The sequence below is a fragment of the Rhinoderma darwinii genome, chromosome 1 (assembly GCF_050947455.1).
Source record: "Rhinoderma darwinii isolate aRhiDar2 chromosome 1, aRhiDar2.hap1, whole genome shotgun sequence".
NCBI classification, from domain to species: domain Eukaryota; kingdom Metazoa; phylum Chordata; class Amphibia; order Anura; family Rhinodermatidae; genus Rhinoderma; species Rhinoderma darwinii.
Genome location: NC_134687.1, coordinates 88,198,006 through 88,210,553, shown reverse-complemented (window position 1 = coordinate 88,210,553; position 12,548 = coordinate 88,198,006). Strand labels below are relative to the sequence as shown.

Below are 12,548 nucleotides of genomic sequence, written 5' to 3'. Positions count from 1 at the left end.
TACAGCCCCCCTGTAGATAATGCCAAACAGCCCCTCCTGTAGATAACGCCATACAGCCCTAAACCCCCTCTGTAGTTAACGCCATGTAGCCCCCAACAAAAAACGGCCTATAGTTTGTCCTACAAAAGACATGCATCCCCTGTCCACAGGATAGGGGATACATGTGTGATCGCTGGGACGCCCAGCGATAAGGAGAACCACGAAGTTCTCCATGACAAACCTCGGACTTCCGGCGTCTGCGCAGTTCAATAAAAATGAAAGGAGCGCTGGTCACGCATGCGCACAAGCGCGACCGGTGCGCAATTTATTTCTATAGAGCTGCAGACAGACCCCGGAAGTCTGAGGTTTGTCATGGAGAACTTCGAGGGACTTTCGGTCCCCCGTTCTCCTTATCGCTGGGCGTCCCAGCGATCACACATGCATCCCCTCTCCTGTGGAGAGGGGATGCATGTCTTTTGTAGGAACAACCCCTTCAGTGGCGTCGCGCTGTAGCAGCCATAGCGGCTGCTAGCGGAGCCTCCGACCATGGGAGGGGGGGCCCGTGCCTCATGCTGCGGGCCTGTAGCAGTTGCTATGGCTGCTACTGCGGTAGTTACGCCACTGAGTGTGAGCAAGTGACCGGAATGAAGGGGAAGCAGCTCTCGTACGAGTGCTGCGGCCCCTTCAAAACAGCTGATTGGCCGGCTCCTGGGAGTCAGACCCTGCCAATCATCTTCAGCAGACAGGGATATTAATCTTACCCTCCTCTTCAGCCGCGGCGGAAGTTCTGTCCTGACTCTATCCAAAATCAAGATGTTGTGCGCGGCGCATAGCGTTGTAACGTCATGCGCTGCGCACAGCGCTGTGACATCAAGACTTCCGCTGCGCTCCGGAACCAGGAAGGTAAGTACTGTCAGTTACTATAGTAACAGGGGCCCGCGGCCCGAGTTACTATAGTAACTTTTTATTGATGTGGTGCGGGGGGCCGCGGGCAATTGCGACCGCTGCGACCCCTATAGCTATGCCACTGGCTATAGGGTGGCCGTGGACCCCCTTACATACTAGGCCCCTGTATAACTGCACCAATGCTTGGTATGTCATCCCCTAATCTATGTAGCATCTTCCCTCTGAGAGTCATTTCTGCCATCCAGTGGCACACCAGCATGCAAATATCACAATTCCAAGTCAAAGGGGGCAAGGACATATTCGCCCTCTAATGGATCCTGTTCAGATGGCATACATTTCAAATGGAGATTAAGGGGAAACTGTCATCAGTTTTGAGGCCTTTAAAACTGCTGACAGAATGATATAGGGGAGGAGGAGGGCATCGTAAACATACCTTTTGGTCATTCAAGTTGAGAAAACGATGTTTAATTCCTCTGGCACCACGATCGCAAGTGACACTAAGAAGGTCATGTCATGTGCTCCTGCACTGCACGCTGCCAGCCTCACCCCTCTGCTCTGAGTGATGGCTCTAGCAGTCTCTTGATTGGCACGTAGAGATGTCACTCAGAGCAGAGTGTGGCACTTGGGACCGCTGCAGCGAGGGAATGAATTGTCGGTTTCTCAGTCATGCAACTTGCAACGCCGAGAGAAAAGGTATGGTTACAATGCCCTCCACCTCCCATATATCACGCTGTCAGCGAATTTGAGGCGTCAAGACGGCTGACAGATTCCCTTTAAAAGCAGTTGGTTAGCAGGAAGAGTAACACGTGACTGCAGGATCATACTGCACACAGAGTTTGTTTGTAATATATAGCCATAGAGACACAGGTCTGCATAGGAGCTGCAGACACAAAAAAAGGATATTATTACCAAAATTATTTGCAAAGTACTTGCAAAAACTATTTACAAAAAAAGTTTTCAAAAGTACACATATGGATCCCTGACACAGAGTTTTTTGAAAGCCAGAATTTTTTTTACCTGCCCGCGCTTTTGTGCTGCAGTTTTCGCTGCGATTTTCACCCGTGGCCATTGAAGCTACTGCAAGGACCGCAGGCAAAATGCTCGGAAACCAGCGCTGCAGTTCAATGGGAGGTAATAGGCGGAACTGGAGTGAGAAAGGACAATCTTTTTTTTTTTCCGCTAGCAGCTAAAAGCCGCCTGTGAAAAAAAACAAAACCTCTGCCTTCCATTGGAATCAATGGGGGGCGATTGATTTAGGACTTTTTACTTTTTTTTGCCACCGATTCCGACAGTTTCCGCGTCAAAATCAGCGCCAAATAACTCTGTGTGAACAGGGCCTTATACTCTGTTTTAGTTTTAGATCCTCCCTGTGGCTTCTAATATATTTATATTGTCTGTAAGAGATTAACTATTGCCCTGTATGCAGTAAAAATAGCAATGTTATCAGTCATTATTACTACTGAGCATCTATATTTAGGTACATAATTGTTATTTTTACACCAGTCAGAGACATCGCATAGAAGATCTTTTACTCCATTGGATTTTGCTAACCATACATGGACAGGAAATTCATTCTTGACAAGTAAGATCCCTTCTCATCTCATCTTCACTTTTTCGTTTAAGGCTCTGTTCACATCTGCGTTGGGGTCCCGTTCTGATGTTCCATCGGAGGTTTCCGTCAGAGCGGACTCTGATCAGACACAAACTGACACATATGGAAACTTCCGACGGAACGTCAGAACGGGACCCCAACGCAGATGTGAACAGAGCCTAAATCTGGTCTACAACCTATTTTGCTAGCCACATTAAAGTCATATGTAGATACATAAAGTCATAAAGAGAAAATAAAGTCTCTGAAACATACTGTTTGAGACCCCATGCACACAACTGTAAAAAAAACTCCGTAATTGCGGACCGCAATACGGTCCACAATTACGGGCCCACTTGGTTCTATTGGCCGCTGACACCTTTCCGTAGTGCTTACGGAAAGGTGTCCGTGCCATAGAACCGTGTCGGGAAATATGGAGCATGTCCTACTTTTCAGATTTTACGGGCTGTGCTTCCATACTTTGTATGGGAGCATGGCACGGAAATGCGGCGCACGACCCGTGGACGTCGGTGGCCAGCCATGCCCGAAATCGCGGGCTGTGATTACAGGCACATCCGTGTGCATGAGGCCTTACACTTCACTACCATGCCCATAATCTAATGAATGGCAATGTATTAATAATTTTCAAACAACCAAGCAGAATATTTTTCTAGAAAAAATGCGTAGTGGCAGTGTGCTGGTATATTTCTACATTGTTAACTGCGGTGTCAAGTCCATTCTATGTGTATGGTCCTTAGTCCATTGTTAATTGCTGGTGATAGTTTCAGTTACCCTATGACGTCACTAGTGCCAGTGGTGCAGTTTCTGCACCTGTACATGGCTAAGGAGCCACATATGAGGAGCCTGGCAGCTTGCAAGCCACGGATTGTGGAACACGGCGACAAATCATTAGTGATGAAGAACGTCCCTCCATTATCAAACTCAAGGGTATTAAAGCTCCCAAATATTTCACAACATATATTATTTTACCCATACCAAGTATTGTTCCAATTGGTAATAAAGCTTTGATATGAATGTATCCTAACAGCCTAATATCTCCGTCGATGTAATTTCCCTTTAATGACATTTTACACCGTTAATTATCAGCGTGAACTTTACACCATTGTCCTTGTTCTCCATGCAGATTTGATAACAGGTCTGTTTTATTGATGGCTAATTTCTTACAAACATGAATCTGTACTTCATTAAGAGTAGGGTTAAAGGTCCACTAAGGGATAACATAAAGTATCCAGTTTCTATAATGCATAAATCATCTCACAGGTAGCAGCACCTACCAAGAAATCTGCTAATATAATGAGGCTATAATATGCAATATTGTAAATGAATACAGTGTCATGTAGAATGTGTCACTGTAAACTCATCAGGTCTGTCCCCTTTCCCCTATCTTTTTTGTATTAGCTATAGAACCTTTGCGATACGGTTGCGTTTTCACCCTGTCATAAAAGGTGCCATAGTAGGTCAACATAAATATACTTCTGCTCTTTTTGCTGGCGACTTAAAGGGTTATTCCCATCTTTATAAATCTATTTCTTTAGCTCAGATAAGTATTTTTTTGAATTACCTTTATTTTTAAAAAATATTTACTTTTCCCGTTATTTCATGTTAAACTTTTGTTCATTGCTTTAATGTTTATTGCTCGTTTCCTAGGGATCCGGCCACCACTGCTTTCCTCTAGTGGTGGCCACGCTTGCGCAATGACATCCTCTCCTTCCTTAGGAGAGGATGTCCGTGTTATCGTGAACGCACATATCAGCCCATGCACATTAGCTGCCGGCTCGGCCACCTCTCGTGTAGATGCATCAGGGGTCGGCTCCAGGTACTGCATAGTAGACGTGAATTGGGGTGGGTTTTTGCCGCGATGGGGGGGTGGTGGTGGTGGTGCGAGGGGGGGTTTGCAAAGGGCGGGACAGGGGGTTACAAAGAGGGGGTCGTTGTTGCAGCGAGTGGGGGTAAGGAGCTGATCAAGAGGGGTGGTGCCACGACTAGAGTTGTTACAGATGGGGGGGGGGGTGTTGCCATCAGGGGGGGAAGTGGGTTACCGAGAAGGGTGGCTGGGGTTGGCAGTGAGGAGTAGCGTGGGTGAATTTAAATTCAAGGTGTTACTATAAAACTATCTAGGGAATGGGGGGGAGGGTGTTTAGTCTCAACCACGCTTACCATGCCTGGTTGAGATGATCGTTCTCCCGATGCTGCTAGAACTAGATTATCTAGCATCATCGTGATTGACATCAAGCCGCTCACGCCCCCTTTTAGCACTAGCTGAGTTATCAAGTTGGAAAAAAGGTAGTGAGGGAAGGAATTTTTAACAATAGAATTAAAATTGAATTTCGGATTAGGATGCAGTATAAAAAAAATATAACTCAATTTGGGAATAACCCTTTAATTCTCTTCCTGGCCTCACCTTTAACTTCAATCCCAAAATTATTTAACATTTCAGAGAAATTCTCTTTTATATCGGGCTTGCGATTAAACCACAATCAGTCGGAAGCCTTAAAGGCTATGAACACCTTTTGAGGACTTTTTTGTAACATTTTATTTCATAAATAGATTAGTCAGGGTGTTTAGTGTAACTTTGTAATTAGTCTTTATTAAAAAATAATTTAACTTTTGGAGTTATGAACTTAGATGTGATTGTTTACATGTGGATCCTGCGTGTCACAAATAAACAGAACCTGCCGACACTGAACCGGTCAGGTCCCCGGGACTGACAGATTCATTGTAAAGCGAACGATACAGCTGCACTGTATAGAGAATACAGAACAGCTTTATCTCCAAAAGTAAAACGATTTCTTAATAAAAAAAATAATTACCAAGTTACACTAAACACACTGAATAATCTATTTATTAAAAAAAATAAAAAATTCCCTCAGAGGTGCGCATAGCCTTTAAACCTTACTTTGCCAGATGACACGCCTAAGGCCTCCCACACACGAGCGTGTTGGGTCCGTGATATACGGTCCGTATGTCAGCCCCATTTCCCGGACTAAACACACTGCAGGGAGCCGGGCTCCTAGCATCAGAGTTATCATGTAATCATGTTTTCAGTACGGGACAGTAGTTCCACGGGGAGGCAGGGACTCCGAGCGTCATAGATAACTATGATGCTAGGAGCCCGGCTCCCTGCAGTGTGTTTAGTCCGGGAAAATGCGGCTGACATACGGACCGTATATCATGGACCAAACACGCTCGTGTGAATCCAGCCTAAAACGTCATTTTAATTTCACATTACGGACCCACCATTTAGGTTAACAAGGGATTAAACTTACACCGCGGATAGATTTAATATAGAGTATGAGGCTTTTTTCTGCTTTACTTAAATATTTACCAAAATAATTGGCACGATGATTGTCCTTATCCCTTTTGTGGCTGGGGGGCTGTCGTAAAAGTGCAAACTTACCTAAGGGCTTATATTTATTTATGTCCGGGAATGCCTCATTTGATCAAATATACTTTATAAACTATTTTTCAGGACATTCATAAAACGCCAGAATCTGAAATTTTCCGATATAATCAAATAGCACATTATCTTCATTACTTGAAATACCCAGAGGTCGACCTCACTACTCTTACTACCTTTGGGAACCTATGTATCTCTAACCCCAGAGGTCGCATGCTCCTGTCCATATTATATGGCATTTTTATGCGTTAACCTCATTCATTATCATAAAGGACTTCATGGGAAAGAGATGTGGGCAGGTCGCTATCTTTACAGGAGTGGCAGAAATTGTTAACATGATCCTTGAAAATGAGTATCAATGTCTTTCACCAAGGAAAATGTTAAAGTCCTCATGAGATTGTATATTGCATACATTTTTCCTCAGGTATCTCCGAACCGTTTCCGTGGATGCTCTACTGATGGCTCCATGTATCACATTTGGTGGACATGCCCCAAGGTCAAAAGACTATGGATCCGTATATACAATTTCATTTATTCTGTTACTTCTTTAACTTGAGCTCAGGCTCTTTTGAATGAACGAATACCACAGATACCTCCCCATACTTATTTAGTTATTTGTTTCATTATTTTTTTGGCAACATCATGATAGCTCATTCCTGGGAATACAATTCCTTATCTTTTGATCTAGTCAAAAGCAAACTAATGTAGATCATGGTAAATTAACACTTATCCCAGGATACTTAATGATACAATGTCAATCTGAAAAGAATATTTGTTAATATTATATATTTTTTTTTCGTTTTTTGTCTTCTCATCATGAGAACATGTTCTATTTCTTAGATATTTGTGTTGACTTAAAATATATTTAGTTGTTTCATTTCTATTATGTAAAGTCAATGTGAACAAACTGAGCCTTTAAAGCATGTACACCTTAGAAAAGTTGTTTTTTTAAATAAAAATGTGTAAGTGCGGACATGCAGGATTGATGGATACAGGTTTCAGTGCAAGCTGCAGCTGCTCTATATACAGAATACAAAGCAGCTGTATTTCAAAAAGTAATTTTTAATAAAATGTTACAAATGGGCACCAATCAAACCGATACACATTTTTATTTTTATATATATATATATATATATATATATGTACACACACACACATCTATGTATGTGTGTATATATATATATATTTTTTTTTATTTTTATTCGTAGATATATATATATATATATATATATATATATATATATATATATATATATATATATATATATATATATATATATATATATATACAGGGTGGGCCATTTATATGGATACACCTAAATAAAATGGGAGTGGTTGGTGATACTAACTTCCTGTTTGTGGCACATTAGTATATGGGAGGGGGGAAACTTTTCAAGCTGGGTGTTGACCATGGCGGCCATTTTGAAGTCGGCCATTTTGTATCCAACTTTAGTTTTTTAAATGGGAAGAGGGTCATGTGACACATCAAACTTATCGAGAATTTCACAAGAAAAACAATGGTGTGCTTGGTTTTAACGTTACTTTATTCTTTCATGAGTTATTTACACGTTTCTGACCACTTATAAAATGTGTTCAAAGTGCTGCCCATTGTGTTGGATTGTCAATGCAACCCTCTTCTCCCACTCTTCACACACTGATAGCAACACCGCAGAAGAAATGCTAGCACAGGCTTCCAGTATCCGTAGTTGCAGTTGCTTCACATCTCGTATCTTCACAGCATAGACAATTGCCTTCAGATGACCCCAAAGATAAAAGTCTAAGGGGGTCAGATCGGGAGGCATTTCTTCTGCGGTGTTGCTATCAGTGTGTGAAGAGTGGGAGAAGAGGGTTGCATTGACAATCCAACACAATGGGCAGCACTTTGAACACATTTTATAAGTGGTCAGAAACTTGTAAATAACTCATGAAAGAATAAAGTAACGTTAAAACCAAGCACACCATTGTTTTTCTTGTGAAATTCTCGATAAGTTTGATGTGTCACATGACCCTCTTCCCATTGAAAAAACTAAAGTTGGTTACAAAATGGCCGACTTCAAAATGGCCGCCATGGTCAACACCCAGCTTGAAAAGTTTCCCCCCTCCCATATACTAATGTGCCACAAACAGGAAGTTAATATCACCAACCATTCCCATTTTATTTAGGTGTATCCATATAAATGGCCCACCCTGTATATATATACATAACTTCTTCAAAGGTGTACATAGCCTTTAAACACATTTGCTTTATAATGTTTGTCTATTAAAATATTAAATAAAAACATTAAAACACAAAATTGCTTGCTAGCAGTAATCCACCAGACCTGGAGCTCTTAGTGTAGTATCGGAGCGGTCTGTGACTTTGGTTCTTCAGTCTCATACTATGCCAAAAGCCCTGAATGTATGAGAGATGCCAATCCTATGAAAGCTTATGCACCAGGGTTGTAGTCTGAGGTATACAGGACACATACAGCTGTGTCAACCCTTAATTTTTCTTGAATAGCGTTAAGTTACACAATTTGTCATAATACCAATTCAATACAATCTTGCATTATCCATTAGAAAAAAAACGAATGGAGGAGGTATACATGTTTATTCAACATCTTGCGCCATACATCTTCGGATATGTTGGGTTAAGAGATACGTTAAGGACAAACACATCTATATATACAGTATGTGATATTGGACCCTATTACATAGTGCTTCGATCGAGTGCATGCTGCTGGCTTGGTGGCAAGCTTCACCTACACTTTGTGGTGGGTAATGCTCAGGGAATTGGCAACAGATTTTCACACCAACAAGCCATCGCCACATACACCCTCTTTCTTTGCCAGTACCCATTTGTCAAGGTACCCCTGGCGTAGCGTAAGTCTCAAATTAATAGTAGGGCAAGTAACATTTCAAGTAATTTGTCTATTAAAATTAAATATACATTGAGAGAAACTTAGTAATGGCTATCTGCAATGTGTGCTTCAAATATCCTCTTTTTTTTTTTTTTTTTGCAAAGGTTCACAGTGTCAACCAAAGTCTTTTCAGAGGAATCCATCGAATGCAAGGAGAAAATTTCCGATGCCATCTTAATAAGCAGTGATAAAGGACAATGGGAAGTGCTGTTTAGTATATATTACAGGTCTCCTGGTAAACCACAAATTTACACATGCATGTTCTTTGCTACTAAATTCAGCACTTCTGTGTGATGCTGCATAAGTGTGTATCCTATTACACCGCATCCGTTCACCCTGTATGCCAGGTTATCATAACATAAGGGTATCTATGTATGAGGAAATCAGTATTCATTGCATCGGGAGCTAGAGAGCATTTATGAGGAATGAAAAACTTCTTTCACTTATTGATATGATTGGCTTCAATGCATTTTGCTTTAGTTGACTAAATGGCTGGTTATGTGTGCTTACATTAAACTCAATATCCAGCCAAAAACGAAGACCAAGGGGTCTTCTCTTTACAGAATTGGGTGGGGTTGCAGATGTTGTAGTAGTCTGCAGAACATGTTTTTAAATTAAAACAAGAAATTAAAATATCCCGGGAGAGAACGCCTAGCGTACGCGTTTCTCTCCCGGGATTTTTTAATTTCTTGTTTTAATCTTGACTTAAATAAACCGTTATGTTTTTTTTCACATCATATCGTGTGCTGGACCTCTAAAAAATTTGTCCTTGGATTTCTACCTACTCCCGATGTAGTTCTCTTGCCCGTGCACCCAATAAACATGGAATGTGGCGTCCTTACTTTGAATGAGTGGTGAGCGGATCAATTTTTCTTATATTTTTTTTTACTTGCAGTAGTCTGCAGAGACAGTGCTGTGTGTATATAAAAATAGTCCCAAAGGCAGTAACCTCCAACGTATGGCTCTCCAGCTGTGTAAAACCACAACTTCCAGCATGCCCTGACAGTCATTAAAGCCACCTGCCTAATATTGTGAAGGTCCTGCTCAATCCACCAAAATAGCCATGACCCATCGAGGCTTAGACTCTACAAGACCTCTGATGGTGTCCTGTGTCACCCGGCACCAAGACTTCAGCAGCAGAACTCTAACATCTGAGGTGGATGCACTGTGTGTTCTGACCACTTTCTATCATACCCAGAATTATTGAAGTTAATTTATAATGTTTATAATCAGAATATATTTTTTATATCAGTGCAATGATGTGATGTACCCAAACAATTGTTTTTGTGACATTACTGTACAGATTGTCTCATTCATTCATTCACACGCTGATTTGTTTCTACTATATACAGGGAGTCCAGGAATCATGCAAGTAACTGCTAGAGAATTCAATCTGGCAATTTTAAATTGTATTCAAGATGGCAGCTTTCAGGTTGATGAAGAGTTGTCATAGGTACTTAATAGCAATGCTGAGATCAATCGAACAATAAAGGGGTTTTCCGATCTAATTATAAAAGTGGTATAGGAAGGGGGGGGGGGGTGCAATAAAACAAAAATAGAAGCATTAGTGATCTGACAGATCCCCTGATGTTCCAGCGCAGCTGTTCTGTTCCTCTCCGCCACTTGTTGTTGACATGGCTGCAGCGATGACATGTTCATATACCCACGTGATTGATGCAGCCAATCATGGGCCGCAGTGGGTATACGATACATGACTGCTGAAGCCAAACAGCACCGAGGAGGACCGTAGCAGCTACACTGGAACACTTAGGTGAGTAATGTCTCTTTTTTTTTGTTTTATGCAAACCCCTCCGCCCGCCTTCGCCACTTTTTTATTAGCTTGGAAAACTCCCTTAGGTTTTTTCAGAGATAATTGGGTGGTTCCTGACTTTCACTCAACTTGTATAGGAGTGATTTCCAATATCTCCTACCTTTATAACAAACCAATACTACTGAATATTTGTGAAAATTATGCATGATTAATACATTTTCAACATATTTAGAAATTATGTTTTCTAAGATTATTTTTTGGTGACATGGGATGGTCAGACCCTTTGCTATTGCCTCTGCAGTGTGGTATTAGGGCATATTCACACCTTTTTTTTTGGCATATTTCGGAACGTAAAATGGTGGCATTCCTTTGATGCTTTCCATTGATTTGGACAAAAGCTGTGTAGTTCTTACAAGGCGTAATTTTACGCCACTGTTTCACAAAACGTTGCATAAAAATATGGATGTAGCCATCTTTATCTTGATTCTGATAACTTGCTGCAGCGTGATCTCACACAACAAAAGCCATTAAAAAGTTATTGAAAACGTCAAGATAAGAGATCTAGCCACTGTTTATTTAATGCATTAAAAGTCAATGTAAAGACGGCTACATCTGTATGCCTCATATAAAAAAAAAAGTGATTTGTATATTATATTAGAGAACTACATAAATAATTCCCTTATATAATGTTATTATTGGCATTGCTCATAGTAGTGTTCCAGCTATAACCAGATTTTCAAAAGTCCTATGTTTTGTTATACAAGCCCATTTAAACAATTAACACCAGTTTAATATACTATATAATATAATATATATCCCTCGCAATATATTCATCAATGTGCTATAATTTTCAAATACCATTGTCCTCACCTGCAGAAACTAACCAGATATTAATTCCCATTTGTTTATTATCGACAATTAGTTATACTTTCTTTCATCTCCAAACTACAAAGGAAGGTTGGGTTCACATGTGCTATTTTTGTAGACATATCGTAACATGATTAAAACAAACAAATACAAAGTTATCACAAAATCACTACAGAAACAGCACATGTAAACACAGCCTGAAGCCGGTTTCAATTACTAAAACCACAAATCCCAACCACGGGTCTAATGACCCAATTTAAGAGCACCATAGTGTATGTGTTACCCTAATAAACCAGGCTTAAAGAGGATCTGTCACTAGTTTAGTAATGTCCAATCTCCTAACTAATCGAATAGGCACTGCCGCACTGATAATGCTGGTGAAAAATGTGTCCCAAAACGTTTATTATTTTAAAAGTTATGAGCTATTTTCTAAATATGCAAATGAGGCTATACTAGACAAGTGGGAGGTAACAGCAGCGATACTCCTGAGGTGGAGCTGCCTCACAGCCTCTGACGCTGTCCTATCAGCATGAAGCTGCTTCACACAGTGTGAGAGACTGAGGCTGGAGGGAAGGGGGATAACTTAAAACAGCCATATCTTGGGCTCTGAACCACCTGGAACAGTTGTTCTGGTGGCATATGAAACATGAGATTCTAGCTGTGAAACAACCGGAGATTTCACAAGTTCAAAACACAGTCGGGAATGAAAGCTGTATACTATATTCATATACAGTTCCCATTCCCGACTGTGTTTTTAACTGGCGATACCTCTAGTTGTTTTACAGCTAAAACAAGTGTTCTAGGTGGTTCAGAGCCCAAGATATGGCTGTTTTAAGTTATCCCCCTTCCCTCCAGCCTCAGTCTCTCACACTGTGTGAAGCAGCTTCATGCTGATAGGACAGCGTCAGAGGCTGTGGGCAGCTCCACCTCAGGAGAATCGCTGCTGTTACCTCCCACTTGTCTAGTATAGCCTCAGTTGCATATTTAGAATATAGCTCATAACTTTTAAAATAATAAACGTTTAGGACACAAGTTTAGCTAGCATTATCAGTGTGGCAGCGCCTATTAGATTAGCTGGAAGATTGGACATTACTAAACTAGTGATAGATCCTCTTTAAT

At 41.0% G+C, this 12,548-nt stretch overlaps 1 protein-coding gene across 2 annotated transcripts in view; it reads left to right on the top strand.

The window, feature by feature from the left end:
- The window catches only part of FAM149A (family with sequence similarity 149 member A), an 85,916-nt gene extending 73,908 nt beyond the window's left edge, over positions 1-12,008 (top strand). The window contains exons 13-14 of one of the 2 annotated variants that reach the window (XM_075860160.1): positions 2,389-2,467; positions 8,896-12,008. In XM_075860160.1, the coding sequence (XP_075716275.1) occupies positions 2,389-2,467; positions 8,896-8,969 (153 nt within the window). In that variant the 3' untranslated portion in view covers positions 8,970-12,008. The remainder of the gene's footprint in view (positions 1-2,388; positions 2,468-8,895) is intronic. The other variant, XM_075860161.1, reaches the window with a different exon arrangement.
- The last annotated feature ends 540 nt before the right edge of the window (positions 12,009-12,548 follow it).